Source organism: Schistocerca piceifrons, chromosome 9 (assembly GCF_021461385.2).
Source record: "Schistocerca piceifrons isolate TAMUIC-IGC-003096 chromosome 9, iqSchPice1.1, whole genome shotgun sequence".
Lineage (NCBI taxonomy): Eukaryota > Metazoa > Arthropoda > Insecta > Orthoptera > Acrididae > Schistocerca > Schistocerca piceifrons.
This window is the reverse complement of record NC_060146.1, coordinates 182,252,030-182,278,745: the sequence shown is the minus strand read 5'-3', so window position 1 is coordinate 182,278,745 and position 26,716 is coordinate 182,252,030. Positions and strand designations below refer to the sequence as shown.

Here is a 26,716-nt window from a genome sequence, read left to right as displayed (position 1 = left end):
CACGCTGTCGCGGCATGCTACCAGTGTTAAAGACTGCGATGGAGCTCCGTATGCCATGGCAAACTGGCTGACACTGACGGCGGCGGTGCACAAATGCTGCGCAGCTAGCGCCATTCGACGGCCAACACCGCGGTTCCTGGTGTGTCCGCTGTGCCGTGCGTGTGATCATTGCTTGTACAGCCCTCTCGCAGTGTCCGGAGCAAGTATGGTGGGTCTGACACACCGGTGTCAATGTGTTCTTTTTTCCATTTCCAGGAGTGTATATACAAAGTTTTATGGGAAACAGTCCGAAATGAATTCTTGTGCGCTTCAATGATCTCTGGAAACATTTATGAAATTCTCTGTTTCTGAAAATGGAAACGGCAAGTTGAGCCAGAGGTATGTGACTACTAAAGTGAAGACAATATTCGTGGTAAACGTTGAACCTGGATTCTATCTTCATTGTCAGAGCCAATAACGATGCCTTATAACTTTGGTCCCTTCAGTATGCACAGATGTATTCATAAGAAAAAGCCTGAGTCAAGAGCAGTTTCACCAGCTACACGGTTCACGTAAGTCATGGAGACTGTAATGACCTCAGTTCACACCTCTGTACGCTATCAGCTTGACAGTATCTGGTTTCTCACGGAGAGTCCGGTAGTAGCTGCACACGACTACCAGAGAGTACAGGTTGAACACTGGAAGATACACAGAGGATGTAAGTAGAAGTTAAGCATATCAAAATATAACTATTACTGAGAAATAAATCATTAGGGCTAGACATGAGAAAGCTTTAGTTTACATTGAAAGACACACATCAACAAAAGTTTTACTTCACCACATGTCGTGCAGGTGTATTGTATCGTGACTATTCCTTCACCGATCGGAAGGTCATCCCTGGCGCTTGTAAGCATACACACAGCTACCACGAATGTTACCTAGAGGTAGAACACCGTGCTCGAATGGACTGCACCATTTCAGTTGAAAATACAGCAAGAGTAGGGACGAGTTAGAGACATCTCTAGGACAGTAATGTGAACATCCATCATGTCGCGAACAACAATCGAGACCAATGATCGGGTCTGCGTCAATACGTTACGCGCAGCGGGCTTGTTAACCAGGAGAGTTGCTCGACGTCTGAACCGAAAGCAATGCGATGCAGTGCGGACATGGAATCGGTTCCAACTGGCATATAGTATTGATGACTTACTTTTCACAGGCCACCCACATTTGATAGGCGCATTGAGGAGTGTTGCAACGAGGAGAGGTATCGATGTCGGTCGGTGAGGCCTGGCACGAAGTCGGCGTCCCAAAACATCCTAAAGGTGTTGTATAGGATTCAGGTCAGGACTCTGTGCAGGCCAGTCCATTACATGGATGTTATTGTCGTGTAACCATTTCATCACAGGCCATGCGTTATGAACAGGTGCCCGATCGTGTTGAAAGATGCAGTCGCCATCCCCGAATTACTCTTCAACAGTGGGAACCAAGAAGATGCTTAAATATCAATATAGGCCTGTGCTGTGATAGTGCCACGCAAAACAATAAGGGGTGCAAGCCCCATCCATGAAAAACACGACCACACCACAACACCACCGAATTTTACTCTTGGCACTACACACGCTGCTAGATGACGTTCACAGGGCATTCGCCACACCCACACCCTGCCATCGTATCACCACATTATGTACCGTGATTCGTCACTCCACACAACGTTTTTGCACTGTTCAATCGACCAATGATTATGCTCCACATCAAGCGAGGCGTCGTTTGGCATTTACCGGCGTGATGTGTGGCTTATGAGCAGCCGCTCGACCATGAAATCCAAGTTTTTTCACCTACCGCCTAACTGTCATAGCACTTACAGTCGATCCTGATGCAGTATGGAACTCCTGTGTGATTATCTGGATAGGCGTCTGCCTATTACGCATTACGACCCTCTTCAACTGTCGGCAGTCTCTGTCAGTCAACAGACGAGGTCGGCCTGTACGCTTTTGTGCTGTACCTGTCCCTTCACGTTTCCACTTCACTATCACATCGGAAACAGTGGACCTAGGGATGTTTAGTAGTGTGGTAATTTCCCTTACAGACGTATGACACAAGTGACACCCAATTATCTGACCACGTTCGAAGTCCGCGAGTTCCGCGGAGCGCCCCATTCTGCTCTCTCACGATGTCTAATGACGACTGAGGTCGCTGGTATGGAGTACCTGGCAGTAGGTGGCAGCACAATACACCTAATATAAAAAACGCTTGTTTTAGGGGGTGTCCGGATATTTTTGATCACATAGTGTGTGAGCAAGAAATCATGCGGAATGGACCCGCCATGATTGGTGTCTGGTGATGTTTATGCCCTGTTAATTGCAGACATCGTGTCTGGAGATAATCAGGTAATACTGAACGCCTCCATCACTGTGTCCCACTTGTGTAACAAAGGTCTTGGTGGAGTGATGTCCTGAGATGGCATTACGTTGGGCCACCGTACACCTCTCGTGTTGTTGAGGGCAATATCCGTGCACTGCGGCCCAGACACGAGATTCTGCAACCGGTAGTGGGTCTGTATCAGCAACATTTTGGTAACGGTTTTATCTTGATGAACGGTAACTCGTGTTCTCAGCTTGCTGTTCTCGTCGACAGGTTCCATCACCACTCTGGATTCACAACAATGATATGGCCTGCCCGCTCACTGGACATCAACACAATCGGTCATGTGTGATATCGACTGATGCGAGCTGTTTCTTCTGGATGTCGACAACGAGCACATACTCTGCGTGACTCACCATTGAAGAGCAGAACAGTTTGGACCAGGTGACGATTAGAGCCTGTATCCGAGCAAATAGGATGTTCCACCACTTGGTGACATCGATCAGAATTGCTGTGAATCACCCATCATGTGAAACAGACGACTTTGTCGTCACATAAACGTTGATTGTTATTGTTATTTGGTAATCTAACACATTGCAAATGAATATATACACATTCCTCACAGCCAGTTTTTGTTTTATGTATCCTGAATTTCGAAGTAAAGAGGTGATGCAAATCACTTGTTGATGTGTGTACGTTTCACCTTTCTATAGAATTATAAACCATTCATTCAATATTATGAGAAGGAAAGTGACTACTCACCACATAGCGGAGATGCTAAGTCGCAGATAGGCACAACAGAAAGACTCTCACAAGTAGTACTTTCGGCCATTAAGATCTTAGTCAACAATAGACACACATACCCACACACACAAGCGCGCTCACACACACACAGACACACACTGACGCAAATGCAACTTACACACACGACTGCAGTCTCAGGCAACTTAAACTATGGCTTTAGTTAACTGAGACTGCAGTCTTGTATGTGAGTTGCATTTGCGTAAGAGTGTGTGTGTCTGTGTGTGAGAGAGAAATATATTGGTACAAAAGTCATTCTACTGACTAGACCTGTTTATGTGCTACTAAGTAACAGAGTTAATTTTAACATCATTATCCATTATCAAAACTGGGTATCTCCTCTCCCATTCTGCAGCTACACATATCCTCAGTCCATCACCAGCAGGTACTTCCTGAAACTCTTCTTCCCTGAGATTGACATTGCAGCTCTTTATGTGGAAACCTGTCTATCCTCTGGTATCTTAAGAACTTCTTGTTGAAAATTAAATCGGTATGTTTCAGAATGATGTATTATCTATTCTAACATGCCGCTCTTCCCACTACTCCTCTGCCCCTCAAAGTTATGCCACTTAGAGAATGGACGGATCTCATCTGTGCGCTGTTTATTCTGCTTCCATCATTTTGTCAAAGAGCACTGCCTTCACAGTCATATCAAGGAGCCAATTTTGATATAACATTACTAAATCTGAATTACATTTCTTTTCTCATTTGATTACCAAATCTTCTTTATAATATACCATTTAATTTATTATGCTTTCTGAGACTGTTCTCTAAGGCTGAGAGAAGTGGTTATTTAATGTTGTCTTATCTGTACTGCTGGTAGTCAGAAATATTTTGACCAAGGACGCCTTATAAAAGAGGAGTGTTTAACAAACTTATGATTCCTAGATAGGGGTGGCAGATGAAAGGAGGGTGTGTACACTTGTCACGTCTCTGTTCATGAACATTGGTAATTACCATGAACTCCTGGCCACGTCACAATCCTTACCTACAATGTTTGACCCATGAAATGAATTTATGTTATTGAATATGGACATTAAAGAAGATTGCTAATGAAACTTCCTGGTCGGCCGGAGTGGCCGAGCGGTTCTAGGCGCTACAGTCTGGAGCCGCGCGACCGCTACGGTCGCAGGTTCGAATCCTGCTTCAGGCATAGATGTGTGTGATGCCCTTAGGTTAGTTAGGTTTAAGTAGTTCTAAGTTCTAGGGGACTCATGACCTCAGAAGTGAAGTCCCGTAGTGCTTAGAGCCATTTGAACCAACTTTTGAAACTTCCTGGCAGATTAAAACTGTGTGTTGGACCGAGACTCGTACTCCGGACCTTTGCCTTTCGCGGGCAAGTGCTCTACCAACTGAGCTACCCAAGCACGACTAATGCCCCGTCCTCACAGCTTTACTTCTGCCAGTACCTCGTCTCTTACCTCCTAAAATTTACAGAAGCTCTTCTGCGAACCTTGCAGAACTAGCACTCCTGGAAGAAAGGATATTGTGAAGACATGGCTTAGCGACAGCCTTGGGGATGTCCCCAGAATGAGATTTTCACTCTGTAGTGGAAGTTTCATATCAGCGCACACTCCGCTGCAGCCTGAAAATCTCATTCAAGATTGGTAACACAACGGATAACTTGGATGTCTTTAAGCTAGCGTGTAGGGGTAGTTGACGTTACGGAAGTAGCATCTACATTTATTTCATTGCATATTCCGAATGTGATTCTGATTTTCTTGTGAGGGAACACACAAGTCCTGTTTACATTGTTCCTTTTTTGGTAGCTACGTGGGAGTGGGTGGAAATTGGAATGCATGATATAAAAATCACCTAAGGAGAACAAAAGATCCTTATATCACAAGTGGTGACAATTTCTTTTAATGATGCATGTAATTGCCACCGAGATACACTTTAAAATTCATTCACAGTGTAGAGTGTTCATGGCACGAAAACGGGCAAATAATTGAATGTTCGATTCCCACTTCTTGAATACTCGTCAACTAGAGGGTTCCTTAACATATATCAAAATGGGATGCAGAGGAAACATTGATTCTTTTGCAAGTGGATTCAGCCCCGTGTTTCTGACATTATTTGTTTCATATAAATAAAAACAACAGCATAATCCTTCCTAAGTCCATGATTAGTTTCTGCCTATTGTTCAATCATCTTTTCGTGGCACATTATATAAAATCTTGGCTTCATAACTCACAGTGGAATGTACCTTACACTGATAAGCCAAAACATTATGACTACAGCGCCATTGGATCGCGCACGGTGGCGCTGCGGGCACATGAACCTATGACAAATGTATATAATCGGATCAGACACGAACGATGAATCAACCTGTAAGTAGCCTGTTTAGGTTTTTATGTTGGTAAGGCCACGTAGCGCTCTGTAAGAGAAATGCCAGAGGGCGTGCGTGTGTCCGTCAGAAAAAGGAAATTTGTCAAACTGGATGGCACGAACTGATATATATATATAACTTTTGAACACTGTTAAGGTAAATACATTGTGATGTGTTGGCAAATGTGCCAACACCTTGTAGATAGAGGAGGCCGAAATGCACGCTATCTAACGCAGACGGGAAGCGTGAATTCTGGAACAGGATAAGTAGTGAATGCTAATAAGAAAAGTATGCAGCTCCTCGAATACTTAACTTTATATAGTTCATGTGAATACAGCATTCTTGGTGAGAAATTTCATACGATAACTATCAAACTATGTAAGGCTAATGGCGCCTTGCTAGGTCGTAGCCATTGACTCAGCGGAAGGCTATTCTAACTGTCTCTCGGCAAATGAGAGCAAAGGCTTCGTCCGTATAGTCGCTAGCAATGTCGTCCGTACAACTGGGGCGAGTGCTCGTCCGTATCTCGAGACCTGCCTTGTGGTGGCGCTCGGTCTGCGATCCCACAGTGGCGACACGCGGGTCCGACATGTACTAAATGGACCGCGGCCGATTTAAGCTACCACCTAGCAAGTGTGGTGTCTGGCGGTGACACCACACATTGTTTGTTCTCTATCCAAATTTTTCATTTGCTAACTAAGTCTATCAGTAGTTAGTGCCTTCAGTAGTTAGAATCTTTTATTCAGCTGGCAGTGTTGGTGTTCGCTGTATTGCAGTAGTTCGAGTAAGAAGATTTTTATGATGTAAGTGATTCATGAAAGGTACAGGTTATTGTTAGTCAGGGCCATTCTTTTGTAGGGATTATTGAACGTCAGATTGCGTGGCGCTAAAAAATATTGTGTGTCAGTTTGGTGATGATCAGAATAAGTAAAGAGAAAACTGAGTACGGAGTTTTTGCTCAGCTGTTTGAAAATCAAATAACGTAAGAGTTTTTCCAACACAGTCATTCATAATTTTTCGAAGGGGACGTTTCAAAGCTAGCGAAGATATGGGCTGCAAATAGGGAAATCCATTGAGATAAGCGACTTTCACAAAGGGAAGATTATTATCATGCAGAGACTGTGAACGAGTATCTCGAAAACGGCGAAGCTGGTCGAATGTTCACGTGCTACTGTCGTCAGCGTCTATGGAAAGAGGTGGAAGGACAGTGAAACTGCCACTAGGCTCTAAGTGGTTCGAACCACGACTCTTCCCAAACGTGGGGTTCGGGCGCTTTTCTGCTCTGTAACGTAGGACAGATGGTGATCTGCGGCATCTCTACCGAAAGAGCACAATGCTGGTGCACGCACAAGTGTTTCGCAGCACACCGTTCATCGTACATTGTTGAACATGGAGCTCCGCAGCACACAACCGCTACGTGTTTACATGCAGACTCAAAGACATCGTCAATTAGCATTATAGTGGGCAAGGAACCACGGGAATTCAACCGTCTATCAATGGAAACGTGCAGCTCTTTGGGTGAATTACATTTTTGCTACACTAGGTCGTCATTACAAACACCGTCATCGAGGTGAACGGCGGCTCGAAACGCGCAGCGAGCCACGGGCCCAGTCTCATGGAAGCAATATTGTGCTATGTGAAACATTCTCCTGCACTTTCATGGGACCTGTAGTAGTAATCGGAGACACTGACAGCTGCGAATCACTGTATCCCTTCATGCTTGATGTCTTCCCCGACGGCGATGTCATCTTTCAGCAGTATAACTGTCCGTGTCTTGGCGCTGTAACCGTACTACAGTGGCTGTTTGAGGAGCATTATAGTGAGCTCACGTTGATGTTTCGGTGACAAAATTCGCCTGATGTAAATCCTATGGAACCCATCTGGATCGTTACCAGGCGCCATCGCTGCGTACGCAAATCAGCGGCCCATTATATACGCGAATTGCATGACCTATGCGTAGACTTTTAATGCCACGTAGCCCCGCAAATACAGCAGCAAGCTGTCGGATTCCTCATAAGCAGAATCAGTTATGTAATTCTTTCCAAAGACGGAAAGAAAAGTTACTAAGCAGATGGTCATAATGTTTTGGCTCGTCAGTGTATGTGGCAACTCTTGACAACACCCCAATCGCTAGGTCTCTCTGTCGCCGTATTGTTGACCTGTATTTAAGTGTTTCAATTATGGTAGACTAACTATACTAAATAATAAACTTTCCAAAAGATTTCAAATATCACTCTTTCAAAAATGCCTCCTGGGATTAGCCGAGCGGTCTAAGGTGCTGCAGTCATGGATTGTGCGGCTGGTCCCGGCGGAGGTTGGAGTCCTCCTTCGGGCATGGGTGTGTGTGTTTGTTCTTAGGATAATTTAGGTTAAGTAGTGTGTAAGCTTAGGGACTGATGACCTTAGCGGTTAAGTCCCATAAGATTTAACACACATTTGAACATTTCTCTTTCAAAAATGAAGTAACGCTCTTTAGGTGGATACACTGGTTACAAACTGTGCCATAGGACATGTCGTAAAAGAAAGGCCAAAAACGTGTAAACTTTATGAAGCCTTATTAGAGAGAGAGAAAGAGAGAGAGAGATATGGAGAAGTATTGAAAAAAATGAATTGATCATATCAGTCCCCACTGGAGTAAGTTCGGCCACCACATGGAAGTTCTCTAGTTGCCACCACACTGAGTGACTTGCGTATCAATGATGATAAAACGATGATGACAACACAACATACAGTCCTCGAATGGAGAAAATCTCCAACCCATCCGAGACTCGAACCTGAGCCTACTACATGACAGTCAGACATGCTGACCCCTCATTTAAGAGGGAGAAATATTAATATGACGAGTAGAACAAAGGAATGTACTACTACTACACTATAAACCAAGCCCAAGCTATCAGTGAAGAAGATGTTTGAACGTTAGTTTGAATATTACGGATTCGTAAACAGTAATGCAGAATTAAGCTTAGTCAGTGCGTCACAAAAGTCATTTCAAACTTGTAGCACTGGGAAATCAAATGCGTTCAGTAGCAAGATTGAATCAGTTTTATAAGTTTTGTGAAAGTGACTTAACGGGAAATTTCTAGTACCTTAAGAAATAATGAAAAAGGAACTGCATAATCGTAGTGGCTGTTGAGCGGATTTTGTCCCAGTCTGTGTCAAAATTGTATACTTACACACATAGATGATGATACAAACAAATACTCGTACTTTAAGGTCAACAACAGCGATTGCACTATCCGAAAAACCACCAGTGTATACGATAACGCCTATTACAGCCATTACTATGGTCACCAGGATTTCCGTAGCGATCCACGGAAGAACCATGCCAGACTTTTCCTGGAATATAAAAGAAGAAACTGACGTTACTGGGACAGATTTGCCTCTTTAATACATGTATACATGCTATGTTTGAAGCACTATTTTTTTGTTATCCTGAAAAGAAACTTTTCCAACATACACTGATACAAAAAGAATCGTTTCAACAAAACTGATAAAATATATTTCTTAGCAAAATCAGAACTGTAAGTATGGGGCCTATGCCGATGCTGGCTGAGTGATTTTAGGCGTGTAATCCTTACCCCCACTTACCAACGAGTTATAACCCTTTTATCTCTATTCCCCTCTCCTCTGGTGGACTATTATCCTATTGGTTGTGGTTTAGATCTTCATCTTCAACACGCACTTAATTAGGATAATTTATCACACAATTAGGATAATTTATTACCTTGAATAATTTATGACCAAATAAGGCACTCCAAGATGGTTGCCACTGTTGCCTGTCATTATTATCCTTATCACTGAGACAGTTGTGAAAATTTATTACCAATATGGCGGACACAAGATGGCTGCCACTACGATGTAGCCGTCCAAGATAGCCAATTTATTGTAAACATAAAATGATGGGAAATGCAAAAAAAAACAAAGTGTTTTCTTAAAACAACTGCTGTAACATTTTATAAAATTACCTGAACATTATAAAGTTAAACGTTGTTAAAAAGGAATCATAACTTTTTATTTACATCAAAACTTAACTGACAGCGACTGTAAGAAGCTCACCAACCACATGTGCATGCACTGGATGTGTGTGTGTGTTATTGAGAGTCAGTATTCCCACCTGGCTTTCGCAAATGTAACAATAATAGATTATATGATATAGGTAGCAGAACTACTCTCCACCACACACCATAAGGTACCATGTTGGAGCTACACACCCGATTTTCGATATAGTTTTCGTATAGACAATAGCATTAACTGGGAAAAGCCTTATGGAGCACAAAACATTAATTATAGTAAACATTAGAGGGGGCACAAGCACAGATTGTGTAAGGATGGGAAGGAAAATCGGTTGTGTCATTCTCTAACAAATCATCAATCTCATCTCGTAAGGATTCCTTACCACACAACAGTACTCTAAAAGTAACTGCATTGCAGCACCTGTAACGACCAGATCACTGCAATGCTGACCTGTGCATTTCCTCGCAAGGCCAGTGACGAATTCCACGATCAACCCACCTTCTACTGTACATTTTCTTAAATAAAACATCTCTCCTTCAGTGATGATTAACTATAACTCTAAAATACTGCTATACACATGTCTGTGGGCTACTGTAATTGTCAAACATAGAATCAGGGGGTCTATGAGTGTACTTTGTTTAAAAAATGAGCCTTGTAGACACATAGTGTAATTGTTACATAGCAAGATAGCATTTTGTTTGTTACATAGAAAGAGCGTATATTGCTTAAAAAATGAACCCATCGCCTACACTGTGAAATTGTTATGACTTACGAATGTACTTTATTTTAAAAAATGAATCCATAACATATACAGTGTAATTGTAATGCAACAAGAGTATGTTGTGTTTAAAAAATGAACCCACCATCTACAAACTGAGAGTGTTACGTAGTAAGAGCGTCAGTTGAAAACTGAACAAATACAGCTGGTTTAAACATTAAATAAAGAATCCCTGCACCTCTCCTTCATTTACATGAAAACATAGCTGACATCTGCTGTAAGAGATAAAAAACACACACACACACACACACGCGCGCGCGCACCTTCCCCCCCGCCTCCCCCCGCCATGTAAATGAAGGATATATATATATATATATATATATATATATATATATATATATATATATATATATATCCTTCATTTACATGAAAACATAGCTGACATCTGCTGTAAGAGATAAAAAACACACACACACACACACACGCGCGCGCGCACCTTCCCCCCCGCCATATATATATATATATATATATATATATATATATGGCGGGGGGAGGCGGGGGGGAAGGTGCGCGCGTGTGTGTGTGTGTTTTTTATCTCTTACAGCAGATGTCAGTTATGTTTTCATGTAAATGAAGGAGAGGTGCAGGGATTCTTTATTTAATGTTTAAACCAGCTGTATTTGTTCAGTTTATATATATATATATATATATATATATATATATATATATATATATACTTTTTTTAATTTTCTACCATTTTATACCTAGTATAAGAGGAATATCTTGGACTCTGACGTCATAGTGCTAGTCATCTTGGGCCCACAATACAGGGTAATAAATACTCTTCATTATTTCAACGATAAAGAAGAGAGTCATAAATCAAGCCTCTTATCGTTCTCCCATCCTATAGGATAACAGCCCGTCATTTGTACGTATGGCACTTGGCCTAGGAAGATGGGGAGATGGTGAGGGGCAGCCAAAGGAAGTCATAAGTAACTGGTAACTGGAAATAAGAATCACAAATCATAGATCATTGGGCCGGAAATAGTATAGCCGTATACGAATGTACATAGAGCAGTGACAATGATATAGAGATATACAGCCTCAGAATTTCATTAATATCAGCAGGACTAGAAAACTAGTTCTAAAAAGCTAAATTTTGTTCAGTTCCTGGTGATTATAGTGTAATTCTTTAGTTACACACTTTACCTTAATTGCTCCATAAAGGAGAAGTACACTACAGATAGCCTGCATAGCGGAATACACAAGGACTTCTGTCAGGAGTGTCTTAATAACTGAAACAGAAATAAGAAAAAGTATTAGTTGGCTTTTTGATAACTAATAAGTAACAAAAAAGACAATAAGGAATCACATGAAAATATATAATTGTATCAGATGTGAGACTGACAACACTGTGAGCGATCTGGCAACACTGTGTTTCTCTGCTTGTGTAGATCGGCGTGCCCATCCGTTCCAGATGCTCCGTTCAGCTCCGTACTGCCACCATGTGATTTTTCAGAGCATTATCAGTGAAGATGCTTTTTTGGTGCGTGCTACGAAAATGGAACAGCGGAATATAGAGCAACCTTATGTCATCAAATTGTGTGTAAAACTTGTGGAACCCGCGAGCGTGACCTTTGAAAAGTTGAAACAGGCGTATGGCGAACATTCCTTACCAAGAGCAAAAGATTTTCGGTGGTACAAATTATTTTTGGGAGGCCGAGAATACGTTGAAGATGAACCTCACTCAGGGAGACCTTCAACTTCCAAAAACCGACGAAAACGTCGAACTTGTGCGTGCTCTTCCTCAAGGACAAACTGTCAAGTAAGTTTTTACAAAGACGAACTTGAAAGGCTCACGGGAAGGATGAATCGAATGAGACCGGACACTGCAGATAAGTGGATGTTGCATCATGACAACGCCCCATGTCATATGACCACATTCATGACGGAATTTTTGACCTCCTGTTGATCCACAGCCCCTTATTCAGATGATCTGAGTCCTTATGACTTTTTCTTTCACAGAAATTGAGAAATGTCTTAAAAGCAAATTCAAATGGTTCAAATGGCTCTGAGCACTATGGGACTTAACATCTGAGGTCATCAGTCCCCTAGAACTTAGAACTACTTAAACCTAACTAAGGACATCACACACATCCATGCCCGAGGCAGGATTCGAACCTGCGACCGTAGCGGTCGCGCGGCTCCCGACTGTAGCGCCTAGAACCGCTCGGCCACTCCGGCCGGCCCCGAGGCAGGATTCGAACCTGCGACCGTAGCGGTCGCGTGGTTCCAGACTGAAGTGCTTAGAACCGCTCGGACACACCGGCCGGCAAATGTCTTAAAACAATGTCATTTTGGAACTCTGGAGAACATTTAAAAGAATGTGACTGACATGTTAAAGGCCCTATCAGTTGAAACGCTGCTACCAAGTGTGGCAACAATGACTCCACCGGTTTATAGTTGTCGAAGGGAACTTATTCGAAGGAGGCAAAATTGTTCCCAGTAGTTTCACAATATTGTTGTTTCAAAAAAATAAAAAGCTTTGGTAGATAAAAAAATCAGAGTCATTAATTATCTTACACACCTCGCAGTATCCGCTCGTTCTACTAAAATGCTGAAGACTTTCGGTTTAAACTGTGCCAGTAAAATCATGATTCTTTAACCCTCGCCCCGCACAGTTGATCTGAATTACGTTACACCTCACACTGGGGTCCACTGGACCCCAATACAATGTTATCATATATGATGTTTTCGAAGCTCATTAATATATACATTGGACTGTCTTATGTCTATGGAGCATAGTAAATAACTGTAGTGATTTTTTTTATTATTAGAACAATAAGTAACACATGGTATATATAAAATGTGCGTAGTATTATTAATAAATAATATTTTGTATTTCTTTATGTTTAACTTTCCCACATCTGAACGTGTATAATGCAACACAATGTCTTACTTGAGTTTATTTAGTTGTTACAACGAGTAATATACGGCATTTAAAAAATTTGGTATAAGTTACACTTCAACACTATACTGAAAATGAATTTTTATATATATTCTTTATTAATGTATAAAATCAACATGAGTCTGAGCTAGAATGTATAAAGTAATATAATGTAATATAAAATAGTGGCGTATTTGAATTTTGCCCGATATTTTAGGATAGGGTGTTTACAAAATTACTATTATATCATATTTGCGCAAAAACACACAAGAAAAATGAAACTAATGTATATCAGAATCGAGTCACCATTTGTATTGTCAGTGAGCACACTCAGTACAAATTAGGGTTTTATGTTCTTCACAGACAGCCCTTTTACAATCCTGTCCATTGACAACTGGTTTTCGTCAGTTCCTCTTTATCAGACAATAATTGAAAACTTTGGTTTGACAATGTTGGGAACTGTAAGAAAAAATAAACCTGAAATACCACAATCATTTTCACGTTCTCAGAATATCGCAAAAACAAGGTTTGCCTTTGATGTGAATAAGACGCTACTGTCATATGTCCCAAAGAAGAATAAAGTTGTACTCTTGCTGTCTACCATTAGCACCATGAACAGGTTCTGACAATAAGTGGGACAGATTCGTTTCTTTCTGTTACTACCTTGCCAATGTACGGAATTGCGTCTAGCATGTACTACGTCTTGCAATCATTAAACATCAAAATCTTAATTCCATATTTGTCCGGTTTTGAAGGCATGTATATTCTGAATGGGCATCTGCCATGGAAGCCCATTAGATGCTAGTCTGTTGTGCAGTAATCGAAAGGGGTGTATAGGGACTTGCAGTTATCAATAAATATAGTCCAGATGTACTGAATGGGTGAAAATTTGTCTTCTTGTTTCCTTTGCAAGCGGGTTGCTTCTTAGTCATCAAATTTTAGACAACTCAAAAACTGAAATCCCCTTTGTGACATTGTACCGCGAAACAGGAGAACTACAAATTTAGCGGACCAAAAATCTAAATTTTTGTGAGCAGCCTTCTTTACGTTGCAGAAATGCAAGAGTCCAATGGCAGCTCTACGATATTTGTAGTCTTATGGTAACTTTCCGCGATTCCGATTGAAGAACAGTTGCGAGTAATTTTGTCGCTCGTGTAAGTGACAAACATGTACAGCATTTCATCTGTCACTAATAACTGCCATGCATCAATTGGACTAAAAGTGGACCTTGTTTGACCCTTTGGTCCTGGGAGGAGAGGAACTAAATTTCTGGATTTAGTTCTTCCTCTCTTAGATGGTGTAGTTGAAGACCACTTATAGCCATTCTAGAAGGATGTTGGCGTTGGAAGAACTACCATGTGTAAGACCATCGTCTTCTCCACTCTCTTCCGTACTTGATGGTTCCTGTATTTCGAAAAAATTACGATCTTCATCAGAATCTAGGCCTCCAAATGTATCTTCTTCCTGCTCCAACAAGTCCATAAGTGCATTATACGCGTTTATATCTTCAACTGTTAAGAGTTGTTTGCCCATTGTCACTGATAAATAAAATAATATAGGGCTACACTGAGCGGAAACAGTTATAGGTCACACACAATACATATTTCAGTATTGTATACTTACCAGGTTATTATTTTCAACCTGCAAAATGAGCTACACGGAAAGCACACTAGGGTAATCAAGACCCCACGGACGTTCAACAAACTTTATAGCTTGTCACTACCGCAACAACAATGCAAATGTTTGACTTAATATCGCATACGTGTAGGCAGTGTTACCAGCCTAATACACACTAAGTTTCAATAAACTATTGCCAACATACTCTGTAATACACAACAAAAATTACGCTTGGGTCCCTAGGACTAGAGTCTGCGGTGCGAGTCGAACTCTCATATATAAAACAGCTTGAAACTTCTGATCAACTTGCAGATGAGTTAGTGCGTTAAATATTTTATTTTAAGCATGTAAGCGAGAAAATGTTTAGACAAGGTTTGAAATTATGCTTAAGATTTGTTGGAAGTTGCTGAGTGCTTTCCTTATGAAAGATTGTGTGACTATAATCAGAGCAATCTACTCTCCATTTTAAACAAAAGCAAATTTTTCACACATCTCAATGTTTATTATGTCGTATCTCCGGAAATTTGTGTTGTCTCTGATATGATATTGCAGTTACATTCAGCGATATGTATGCACAGGCTGCAAAGCGTACTGTGAATAGAGTTAATAGAAAAGAAATAATTGATTAAAACGTCATATCTGGTGCTGAAGTTTTATGTAGTAAATCATAAACATTTTTTGCTTTCATCATTTTGTGGGGGTATCAGAAAGAAAATATTTAGTAAAGTTTGAAAATATGTGTGAAGTTTGTTGAAAGCCGCTAAGTATGTCATTCTCAAATACTGGATAAATGAAATCAGGGTATTTTACGTTGCCTCTAGATAAACACAATTTCTAACTGTGGTACTTGTCTTATTGTGTTAAGCTTTTAACAACAGATTATACCTCTTAGTGAGTGGATTTTGATAGCATTTTAATTTTTTAAATTCAATACATAATTACGCTAAATATTGAAAATCAATTTGCTGTTGCCCCTGAAATCCGTTAGATAGGCAACCTGCAAATAGTGCTTCATAATATATTCCACTATACTAACGAACCTGGTTGCTAGTACTATCTCAGTTTAGAGAACCTGTTCCAACCTTAATCCTAAACGGCACATAAATAATATATTCTTCTAGTGCAAAGGACATGGGGATAATTGTGGACCATCACTTAGACTCGGCAGAACGCACAACTGCAATTTATAAAAAGATATCAGTGTCACTTTATTAAGTACAGAAACTTAAAAAAGTATTTCCTCTCGAGCTTAAAAAAAACTCATGGAGACATTAATATCGCCCATATTTGATTACGGTGACCATATACTACAAGCAACTGCATAGAGAACTCATCCTAGCCGGTACTGCAAATGAATGTTTGTGTACTATAAATACGTGACATCCTCTATTTTGACCACATCACTCCTGCCTATGAACAATTATTACCGCTAACTACCAATAAGTTAGAGATTATCTTAACCTATGTTTGTTCTATCGTCTTCTCAATCATTGCGCTTTCTCTCTATTCCTTATCTTCAACTCTCTCATGCTCATACATGAGCAGCGCAGGAGAAATGTTCGTTCTCAGCGAAGTCGTTACTGTACCACTGTGTAAGACTGCCACGTTCTCTAAATCATTTTCTGTTTCAGAAACTCATCTTTGAGAAAATCTTCCTTAAAATATCAAAAATATTTAATTCCTTTCGGACAAGGGAGCTTAAGGTCTATCTACGTATCACAGTAGGCATCTCCTTCATAAACTTGTCTGCAGCTCACTATCGGCAACCCTCCAGCACCATTCTGCTCTCCCCCTAGTTGACAACTTTGTTCTTTCTTAACGGGCATTATCACTTTCATTTCAATGTTCTCATCTTTCTTTGTCCCTTCCATTTCTGATAATACTAAACACAGCTTCAAATGTGCTAAACTAATCTACATCATTCGTAATGCCCTTTATTCTTGTTCTTAATTTTATTATTATTATTGCCATTTATTATTATTATTATTAATGCAAATTATTATTATAATTAATGTTATGTTTTTGTATCTGTTGTTCCTGGTTAAATGAAAGAAAGACGCTGATGGCCCTCACTTGGTCAAGGTAAATAAGTAAGCAAATAAAGAGAACAAGGTATATCCGGAAATGATATCAGCAAACACTTACATCGATCCAAATTCAGAAAGTGAAATATGTTTGTTCAGGTGTGTCTTCTGAGATTAAAGACAACAACAAAAAAGAAAATAATCTCTCTGTTTCTTGATAATCACCCCTTGCCGAAGTTCAGAGTTGAAAAAGATAATTCAGTTGCAAAGAATCTGAAATACTATCAAGTTCTCCATTTAAATTATTCTGGAAGAGAAAAAATCAAAAACGAACTATGAGAAAAGAAAAAAGGCAGAAAAGAAAGAGGCAATAAGAAGCTTAAAGCCAAGTTTATGAAAATAAAGCGTGAAATAGGAGACAAAACGAGCTCAAAATCTAGCAAATCAAAATAAAACAACGTCTACGACATGAAGAAAGAAAGAAAAGAGTAAGAAGCAACCTTTTCTGCCAATTGCAATGAGAGCTTTACAGATAATGGGGTGTAGTGTGGACACTGTCAGCGAAGGCGCCATGAGATGTGCCCTGATTATGCAGACTCAGAACGTTATGTTTGTGATCACTGTTAAAATTTAAAAGTTGTGCAGTCTTAACCACACCCTCTGTAGCCTTACCTGACAAGATCATTACGACTGCACAACTGTCATTTTTTCAATTGCTAGAACAAGTAATTTTTAGTTAGATTTAAGTTTTATATACTCGATATAGTTAGGTTGTTAGATAAGAAACACATTGAGTATATTTTCATTTGTTTTAGAATAAAATTTTTGTCCACGACAAAAATGTGTTAAATGCAGATACTCACCCAACTCTCCTCTATTCACGTCATCATAGATGTCCTGATAGGTGAGCAAATAGTACATTGATGTTCCTATCTGCACAAAGCTTAAACTCTGCAATGTAAAAATATTCTTTTGTATTCAATTGGTTCCAGGTTATGTTTGATATATTGTAATGATATATTTTATTAAAACATAGAGTCTGGCTTCTTAGTAATAACGATCTTGTTGTTTAATATCTTCAAAGTCTCATGCAGAAAAGTTAAGATGCTTTGTAAACGTATATGTGGATATGCACTCACCTCAGACATTCAGCACTTTGCCTATGAGCTTCTGCAGTAAAACAAATTAAGGAGGAGACAAGTAACTGGCCAATAATATGATTCCAGGCTTCTTGTATGTGACAAACTGTAGCACTCAGAAATGAGTACGAGCTGAAGTATATAACTCTTTATATCACAGAGCACTTGCCTGCAAAGGGCAATAGGTTCCGAGTTCGAATGTCGATCAGGCACACGGTTTTAATCTGCCAGGAACTTTCATATCAGCGCACACACCACTTAACAGTGAAACTTTCATTCTGGAATTCCTTATATAACTTACTAAGAAACACTATTGTGTCAAACCAGAAATATTTTCCAGCTGGTCTCAGACCATCATATTCAGAAACAATCACCTTAATGTGACTCTCCAGCAGGTCGAGACTTCATATGTACACTGCCATCTGATGAGACTGTTGACATTGTGCTGTAGATCTGCAGAAGTCTTAAAGAGAATTAAAGTCAACATTCCCTAGATCGCTCTTTCCCTTCATCATGAATGTTTCTACAATGTAGTTGGTCGCATTATAAAACCACAGAACTCGATTTAGTTCTTATATTTTGAAGCGAATTAAGAAATAAATGGCCGAGCAAAGCACAGGCATAAGTGTTGAGTACAATGCAGAATAGAGACTTTCTTAACCCCAAGTAGTGGATGACAGAGTGGTGGAAGAAGGGACAGACTTCTCCTAGACTAGCTGAATGAAGTAAGAAGAGCTTACTTCAATAAAAGAAACTTGTATGGAACTAAAAATATTTCCCAGGAGTTTATATCTGGAATAAAAGAATCAGATCTGGAACCAGAAACATTTTCCTTGAAGTGGATATCTTGAATATGGAATCACATAGAGGTAAAATGTGGACCATTATCAATTAAGAAGAACAAGAATGGGATACTGCAAGCTTCTGAAATAGAAAGCTATCCATGCTTGTCACAAATCTGGCTGGCACACAAAGTTCAAAATAAACAGGTACAAAAAAGAATAGGTTGAGAAACATGTCTAAGAATAGGGTGAGTAAAAAATTCTACAGAAAAACTAAACAGAAGAACCTAACACTTGCTACAGCATCCAGTTATAGTTAACATGGTGACGGGAGCAGCAGAGGGATAAATAGTAGGTATGTAAACAATGGATATACCATGCAAAATAGCTCATAGAGCAGGTTAGGTGTAGTAACTACGTAGGGATGAAAAGGTTAGTACAAGATAGGAAAAGATGGAACAGCATGAAACCAGTGGAAAGACTGATGGCTTGAAAACCAGAGAATATTAGGTGCAACTAGAGTACATTCATTATTGAGGTACAGCACCCAGGTGAAATCACTGCAAGGAAGCTGCAATACCTTAATTACTGTCATTTTTTCCTTGTGTACTCACCACAAACAAGATGGCAATGATAATCGTGCACATTCTGAGGGTGCACCCACAGCAGCATTGGTGCATAAGAACCATCTCAGCGACAGTGTTTGGTTTTATAACTGGGACGATGCTCTGTAACAATGGGACGATGGTCACATTACATATGGAAGTTTGAAGCATATTAAGAAACTAATGGTCAAACAGTTATGAGACTTGATTGGCAACATTGATTCCAGTCCATATGCTCAGTACCTTCAGCTAGATGACTGATCATGTAACTTCTGTATTGTTATCGATCTATTACTTGAATTTCTCTAGATGAGAGTTGCAACACGTGTGAATGCAAGTACTCTGACACTTTCATGTAGGCAGAACAATAGAAACAAGAACTACCTGCACCTCGATCTAGTTATCTTTGAAACAGAAACGAGTACAGTACACAGCTTGTTAATCTTCCCATTGAAATACAATGCCTGACAGATCGTTTGTTCAATGACAAATTTACTCATAATATGACTACATGGACCTTGGGTTAGTGAAAAAAATTTCTCGGTAAAGTAGTCATAATATTGCTGAAAGTTTTGGGAGGGTCACAGTGGGTTGTTTTAACAATGGTAAATTTGTCTACCGTTTGGCAAATGAATACACAGGTTTCAAGTAGCTCAGTGTTTTCTAAAAGTGGAGAAACTTACAGATTCACTGTTAATAAGAAAGTATCGTTCACTCTCTCTCTTTCATAGTGTTCATACAATTGTAGAGACAATACTGATTTTATGATTTGGCATATTATCTCATTTCATTGTAACTTTGTTACCACATGACAGGCCTGTTGTCAAAGTTGTCAGTTAAGATGAGAGAGGGGAGATCCTGCATGCCATCTATATGTGAATTGTAGAAATTTTGTTGTGTATGTTACCGTATGTAAACTGTTAATGTATCATATTTTCTGAGGCTTATATTGGTGACCAGCTCACCACTTACTAAACAAGCGAGAAAAAAAGCCTAGAGCCACTCACTATAGCCAGTGTTCCACATCAATGTTCATTAACCCAGCCTGTTTTTCCGATCTGGGCATGGGTCATACCCTACTCTCACAAGAACCTGCCCATCAGTATTGGATATTTATTCAGATACTGGTAAATGGTGACCTGCTTATAAATATATTTTGGCATTTGAAAATTGTCATCACAAGCAATTTTCCTCCTGGCCACAGGCATAATTTCACCCTGATATACACTCCTGTTATGTCAGCTCCATTTATTACTGCATTGGATACACAGTAATATTTTTTGCATCTCATGCACTTCTGGACCCAAAATTTTTGTTTACTATTTCTCTGTCACAGACGGGATGACACTTGGGAGGCAGTTGAATGGTATGGATAGTGGGTTGTGAAGAAGTTATAAAATGACTATTAAAATAAGTAAAACAAAGATACTGGAATGGATTCGGATTAGGAAATGGGGCACTAAAAGTAACAGATGAGCTCTTGCTAATTGGGCAGCAAAATAATCGATGATAACCAAAGTGCCAATAGCAAGAAAAAAAATATGTAAAAATTAAAATTTATTAACATCTAGTACTGTATGAAAGTAATTGTAAAAAATATGCGTCTAGAGTGTATTCTTTCACTGACAGAACTTGGATAATAAGCACATCACACAAAAAGAGAGTAGAAGAGTTCGAAATATGATCCTACAGGAGATTGCTGGAAATGGTTACATTAGATAAAAAATGAAGAGATAGTGAATGAGATTGGAGAAAAAGGAGTATATATTACAACTGGTCTAAAATGAGACGTTGGAAAATAGTAAACATTCTGAGGCATCACGAAATCGTCAGTTTGGTAATGGAGGGGAGAGAGGGCTATGAGAGCAAAAACTGCATAGGGAGACAAAAGGGAGTATAGAGTAAGAAGCTTCAAACGGATGTAGGCTGCAGTAATTACACAGAGATGACGAGACTCGCACAGGATAATCTAGTGTCGAGAGTAGCATCAAACTAGTCTTTGGACTAAAGGCCACAGAAAAAACTAACAGAAATTTCCTTTTATCTAATCTTTAATGGCAGCTCTGCTGCCATAGCCTCTACCATGGCAGAATTTACTGCAATATGATTTCCAGTTAGATTACATCATGGTCAGACAGAGATTCCGAAATCAGAAACTGGACTGTAAGGTGTACCCAAGAGCTGATACGTTTAGATAACAATTTGGTAACGATCAAGTGCAGACTGAGGTTTAAGAGTCTAGCGAGAAGGAAACATCGTGCACAAAAGGTGGGACATGGAAGTGCTACAGAATGATGAGATACGCTGAAGCAGTAGATACTTCGATACCAAATAGCTCATTAAGTAGTTCACTTGAAGACGAATGGACAACTTTAAAAAGGGCAGTCACAGAAGTAGAAAAAAAAGACATATGTGCAAAGAAGGTAACTGCAAAGATACCATGAGTAACAGAAGAAAAACTTCAGTTGATCGACAAAAGAAGGAAGTACAATAACATTCAGAGAAATTCAGGAAACCGGAAATACAAGTTACTTAGAAACGAAATAAACGGGAAGTGCGGGAAAACTAAGGCGTAAGCTCTACATGAAAAATATGAACAAATCGAAAAAGAAATGATTATCTGAAGGACTGACTCAGCAACCAGAAAAATCAGAACAATCTCTGCTGAAATTAAAAACAATAGCCGGAGAAGAAAAAGCGCGATGTCAATAGCATTGCTTAATTCTGAGGGGAGAGAGAACTAGGTGGAAAGCCTCTATGAGGACGAGACTTGTCTCATGACATGATTCAACAAGATACAGGAATCGATAGGAAATAGAGAGGGGATCCAGTATTACAGTCAGAATTTAAAAGAGCTTTGGATGACTTAAGATTGAATGAGACAGAAGAAAAGATAAAATTCCATAATAATTTCCTAAATCATTGCAGCAAGTGGTAACTAAACGACTCTTCATGTTTAGGTATAGAATTTTTGAGACTGGGGATATACCAACAGACTTTCGAAAAAACGTCATCCACACAATTCCGATGATAGCAAGAACAGACAAGTGCAAGAATTATCGTACAGTCAGCTTAACAGCTCATGCATCCAAGTCGCTGAGAAGGATAACACACAGAGGAATGGAAAAGAATCTGAGAATCTATTAGGTGGCTTCAGAAAAGGTAAAGGCCAAGAGAGGCAGTTCTGAGGTTGCGGTTGATAATGGAAGCAAGACTGAAGAAAAACCAAGACACGTTCGTAGGATTTATCGATCTGGAAATAGCGTTCGACTATGTAAAATGGTACAAGATGTTCGAAATCTTAAGAAATATAGGAGTAAACTACAGGGAAAGAAGGGTCATATACAATATGTGCAAGAACAAAGAGGGAACAATAAGATTAAAAGATCAAGAACGAAGTGCTCCAATTAAAAAAGGTGTAAGACAGTGATGTAACCTTTCACCCCTACTCTTCAGTCTATATATGGAAGAAGCAATGATGGGAATAGAAAAAAGTTTCAAGAGTGGAATCAAAATTCAGGGTGAAAGGATATCAATGATGAGATTTACGTTGTTATTCTCAGTGAATGTGAAGAATGATTACATGATCTGCTGAATGGAATGAATAGTCTTATGAGTACAGAATACCAATTTATAGTAAATCGAAGAAAGACGAACGTAATGAGACGTAGCAGAAATGTGAACAGAGAGGAACTTAATATCATAACAGCTGATCACGAAGTAGATGAAGTCGACGATTTCTGCCAGCTAGGCACCAAAATAACACACGACGGATGGAGCGTGGAGGATATAAAAAGCAGACTGGCACTGGCAAAAAGGACGTCCTTTGCCAAGAGAAGTCTACAAATATCAAACACAGAAATTTCTGAAAAAGTACTTTTGGAGCACAGCGTTGTACGGTAGTGAGATACGGACTTTGGGAAAATCTGAACAGAAGAGAATCGAAGAATTTGAGATATGGTGCTACAGGCTAATGTTAAAAAAGTTACGTGTGTAGACGATGGATAGACCACGCAGAGTTGGTCACAGAGGTAACGAATGAGGAGGTTCTCTGCAGAGTCGCTAAGGCAAGGAATATATGGAAGACACTGAAACGATGAAGGGACAGGGTGATAGTACATCTGTTAAAATATCACGAAATAACTTCCATGGAACCAGAGGAAGCTGTAGATGGTAAAAACTGTAGAGGGAGACAGAAATTGGAATATGTCTGGCAAATAATCGAAGACGTAGGTTGCAAGTGACAATCTGAGATGAAAAGATTGGCACAGCACAGCAATTTGTGGCAGGCAGCATGAAACCAGAAGTATGATGACCCCAAAAAATACAAGTACTTGTAAGATCCATAATAAAGAGCGCGAAGCGCATGGAATATATAGCTGATGCATGAACAGTTCATCGCCTAAATATTGTCTGCTGCATACAATCCATGTTTTTCGTTACAAATCTTACAAGTGTTTACACAGGTAAGTTACAAACGTTCAGAATTACATGTATGGGGTAAGGAATCTGTATGGAGCTAGGAAAAATTATTTTATACCTCTTAGTCCGATTCGGAAACGCAATGAATAAAAAATTTAATTTCATTTAAATAATTTTCTGCTTAAAGATCACATAAACTATATGGGATTTGCAGATGACTTATTTTTACTAGCTATTAACATTGAGAAGCGAGAAATCAAGTAACAAGTCTAAAAAATATAGTACAGGAAAAGGACTCCAGAAACCACTCAAAAAGACTGAGATAAAGGTGGCAGTACCAATAATAATTACCCATAAGAGTAAATAATAGTAATGCGGAAATAGTAAAAACTAGGAGAAAATAAATCATACAATTTGGACGAGAAACGAGCATGGCAACCAGAACTAACAAAAAGAAAGCTCAAAAATTAACATGATCAACATACAGTCTATTAATCAAAGCTAAATTAAAACATTACAAGATGGTAGTTCAACCAGAGTTGATACATGGAAGTGAAACGCTTTTCAAAGTCATTCAGAAAAACAGCTTCGACAAAATCCTAAAAGCAAAGAGAAGAATAGCTAGAACATGGATAACTAAGGAATATCAAAAAGATAGACAATGACGGATAGTGCAAAATGAAGTGGTGTACAGTGAACTGAAACCCATTACAGACACTGTATGGTCACATTATGACGACATCAGAAACCAGATTACCAAGAAAAAATTTAGAGAAACTTTGGAAGATGAAGGAACAGGTAGAATGAGTAATGAAAATCTGGGAGCATATGAGAAAGTTAGTATTAATCCTGGACGATTTGCGAAACAATACAGAAAATTTTTAAGAAAAATGAAAACCATAAAAATTAGGTTTAAATAAAAAATAAACAAAAACGATAAGCAATGAAAGGATATTTACAGAGGAGAAACGACAAAAAAGGCCAGCACTAATGAAAAGATATTGGGCAATTCGAAAAGAAAATCTACTGAAGAAGATGACCAAGTAGTCCAATGAGGCGGTAAAAGCGGAAGAAGACAAATTCTGCTTCATTCCCTTTGGTAATATGGACAAAATTAAGAAAAGAGTTCAGTAAACAAGGGCTCTAATTTGTAAATCTTAGGTGCTATGAGCACTTGTTCGTTTTCGCTAATTCTAAATACTTATCTTCTAGAAAACAATTGCCCATAGCTCTTAAGTTCTGTATTTTAAAGTCTATATTTATCAGACTTTTCTTTCTTGTTCCCATCTGTACTACCAGAACTCTACAATCTTGGCAACAACAGGACTAGTACATGTGTTCAGTCGACAGAGGTATTATAACGATTATCGCTTATATCTTTCGAACCGTTCGTTTCCCGATTAGTGTCTCTTGCCTCAAATTGATACCCTTACGATCCTCCTTCAATACCGAAAGTTGCTAACACCATCGCAGAATCACCATGTATTAGAGTTGTAAAACTACTGCTCTCTACCGTAGACTGCCATAAGCAAGAGTAGAGCTTCGGTAAGGCAAGATTGTAACTGCATTTCCTGTATGTTAGGTGTGTTGCATATATATCAGGCGCTACCTCCTCCGATCGCTTTGTCTGTCTATGCAATCAGTGTCTTACTAAAATCTGGATGTGGTGAACCGTCCAGAAAGTGAGTGAGTACATATAAAGGGCTACGTAACCTATGAAACTTTTAAAAATAAACAATAATCATAGCAAAATTGAAACTGTCAGTGTTTGACTCAGGTTTTATTCGAAAATTATTGATCTGTAACCTAAAAAAGAGGGCTGTTGTAGTAAAGATGAAAAACAAACAAACAGATTTATTATACAGGGAGAGTCACTAACTATTTCCATTATTTCCACCAAGAATAACTCCGAAAGTATGATAGGAGCCGAAACGTTTGTGGGACAGAAGTTGCATGGGAGAACGGGGCCATAACATGACGTTGGGTTTTTGTCGCTAGTTGAGGTCACTGCAGAGATATGAAGGTCAATTTTTTTTAAATGGGATGCTATAGTTTGGTACTTATTTTTTGAGAGCGGCTATCGAGATGAATCCAATGACGTGTAACAGTAAGGTCAACGAAGGTCAGGGAAGGTCACATAGGTGGCATCGACGTCCATTTACAGAAGGTGTTCGAAGTGATGACCACTGGTATCAATGCAGTGTTGCAATCTTCTTATCACGGATTGAGTGGTATTCCTTATCACTTTGGCACTAATCGAAGCACATGCTCTGACAATTCTCTTCGGCATATCTTCGTCTGTAGTAGGAACGTCTTTATAAACGATGACTTTTACGAATCTCCACAAGAAAAAATCCAGAGGCTTCAACTCTGACGAATGAGCTGACCACGACACATCTCCTCCACGTCCAATCCGACGATTTGGGAATTGTCTCTGCAACTCATTGCTAGCCATCAGCGAAAAATTTGCCGGACACCCATCGTTTTGATAGCACATTCTGTTCCTTGTTCATAGAGGTATTTCTTCCAATAACAGACACAATGTTTCTTGCAGGAATGAGGTGTACTTCCTACCATTAAGATTTCCTTCTATTGAATGGGGGTCTATAATTCTGTCCTCCAGAATCCCACACAATAACACACAACGACCACGGTTTTTGGTGTGCAACTTGCCGCAGCCAACATGGATTTTCAGTTGCCCAATAATGCTTGTTACGCAAATTAACATTTCCACGGTTCGTGAATGTAGGTTCGTCAGTAAATTAATGAAATTAATAAATGTGCCATCCCTCTGAATCTGAAGTTGAGCCCATCGGCAGGACTCAGTGCGACGCATACAGTCCGTACCAGATAATTCCTGGTGGAGACTGATGTGGTAAGGATGATATTTATGGTGATGCAGAACACGGACAACACTACTCTGTCTCATGCCTTGCGATTTGATGCGAACTAACACAAGGATCTCGAAGTACAGT

The 26,716-nt window shown here is 39.5% G+C and overlaps 1 protein-coding gene across 2 annotated transcripts in view; it reads right to left on the bottom strand.

Moving 5' to 3' along the window:
• Positions 1–273: 273 nt before the first annotated feature.
• LOC124717340 overlaps positions 274–26,716 on the bottom strand; it is a 29,659-nt gene continuing 3,216 nt past the window's right edge. For both annotated transcript variants that reach the window (XM_047244170.1, XM_047244171.1), the window contains exons 3-7: positions 19,329–19,442; positions 17,657–17,744; positions 11,415–11,500; positions 8,647–8,809; positions 274–677 (exon numbers count right to left, since the gene is read on the bottom strand). In XM_047244170.1, coding sequence (XP_047100126.1) covers positions 577–677; positions 8,647–8,809; positions 11,415–11,500; positions 17,657–17,744; positions 19,329–19,442 — 552 coding nt within the window. In that variant the 3' untranslated portion in view covers positions 274–576. The remainder of the gene's footprint in view (positions 678–8,646; positions 8,810–11,414; positions 11,501–17,656; positions 17,745–19,328; positions 19,443–26,716) is intronic.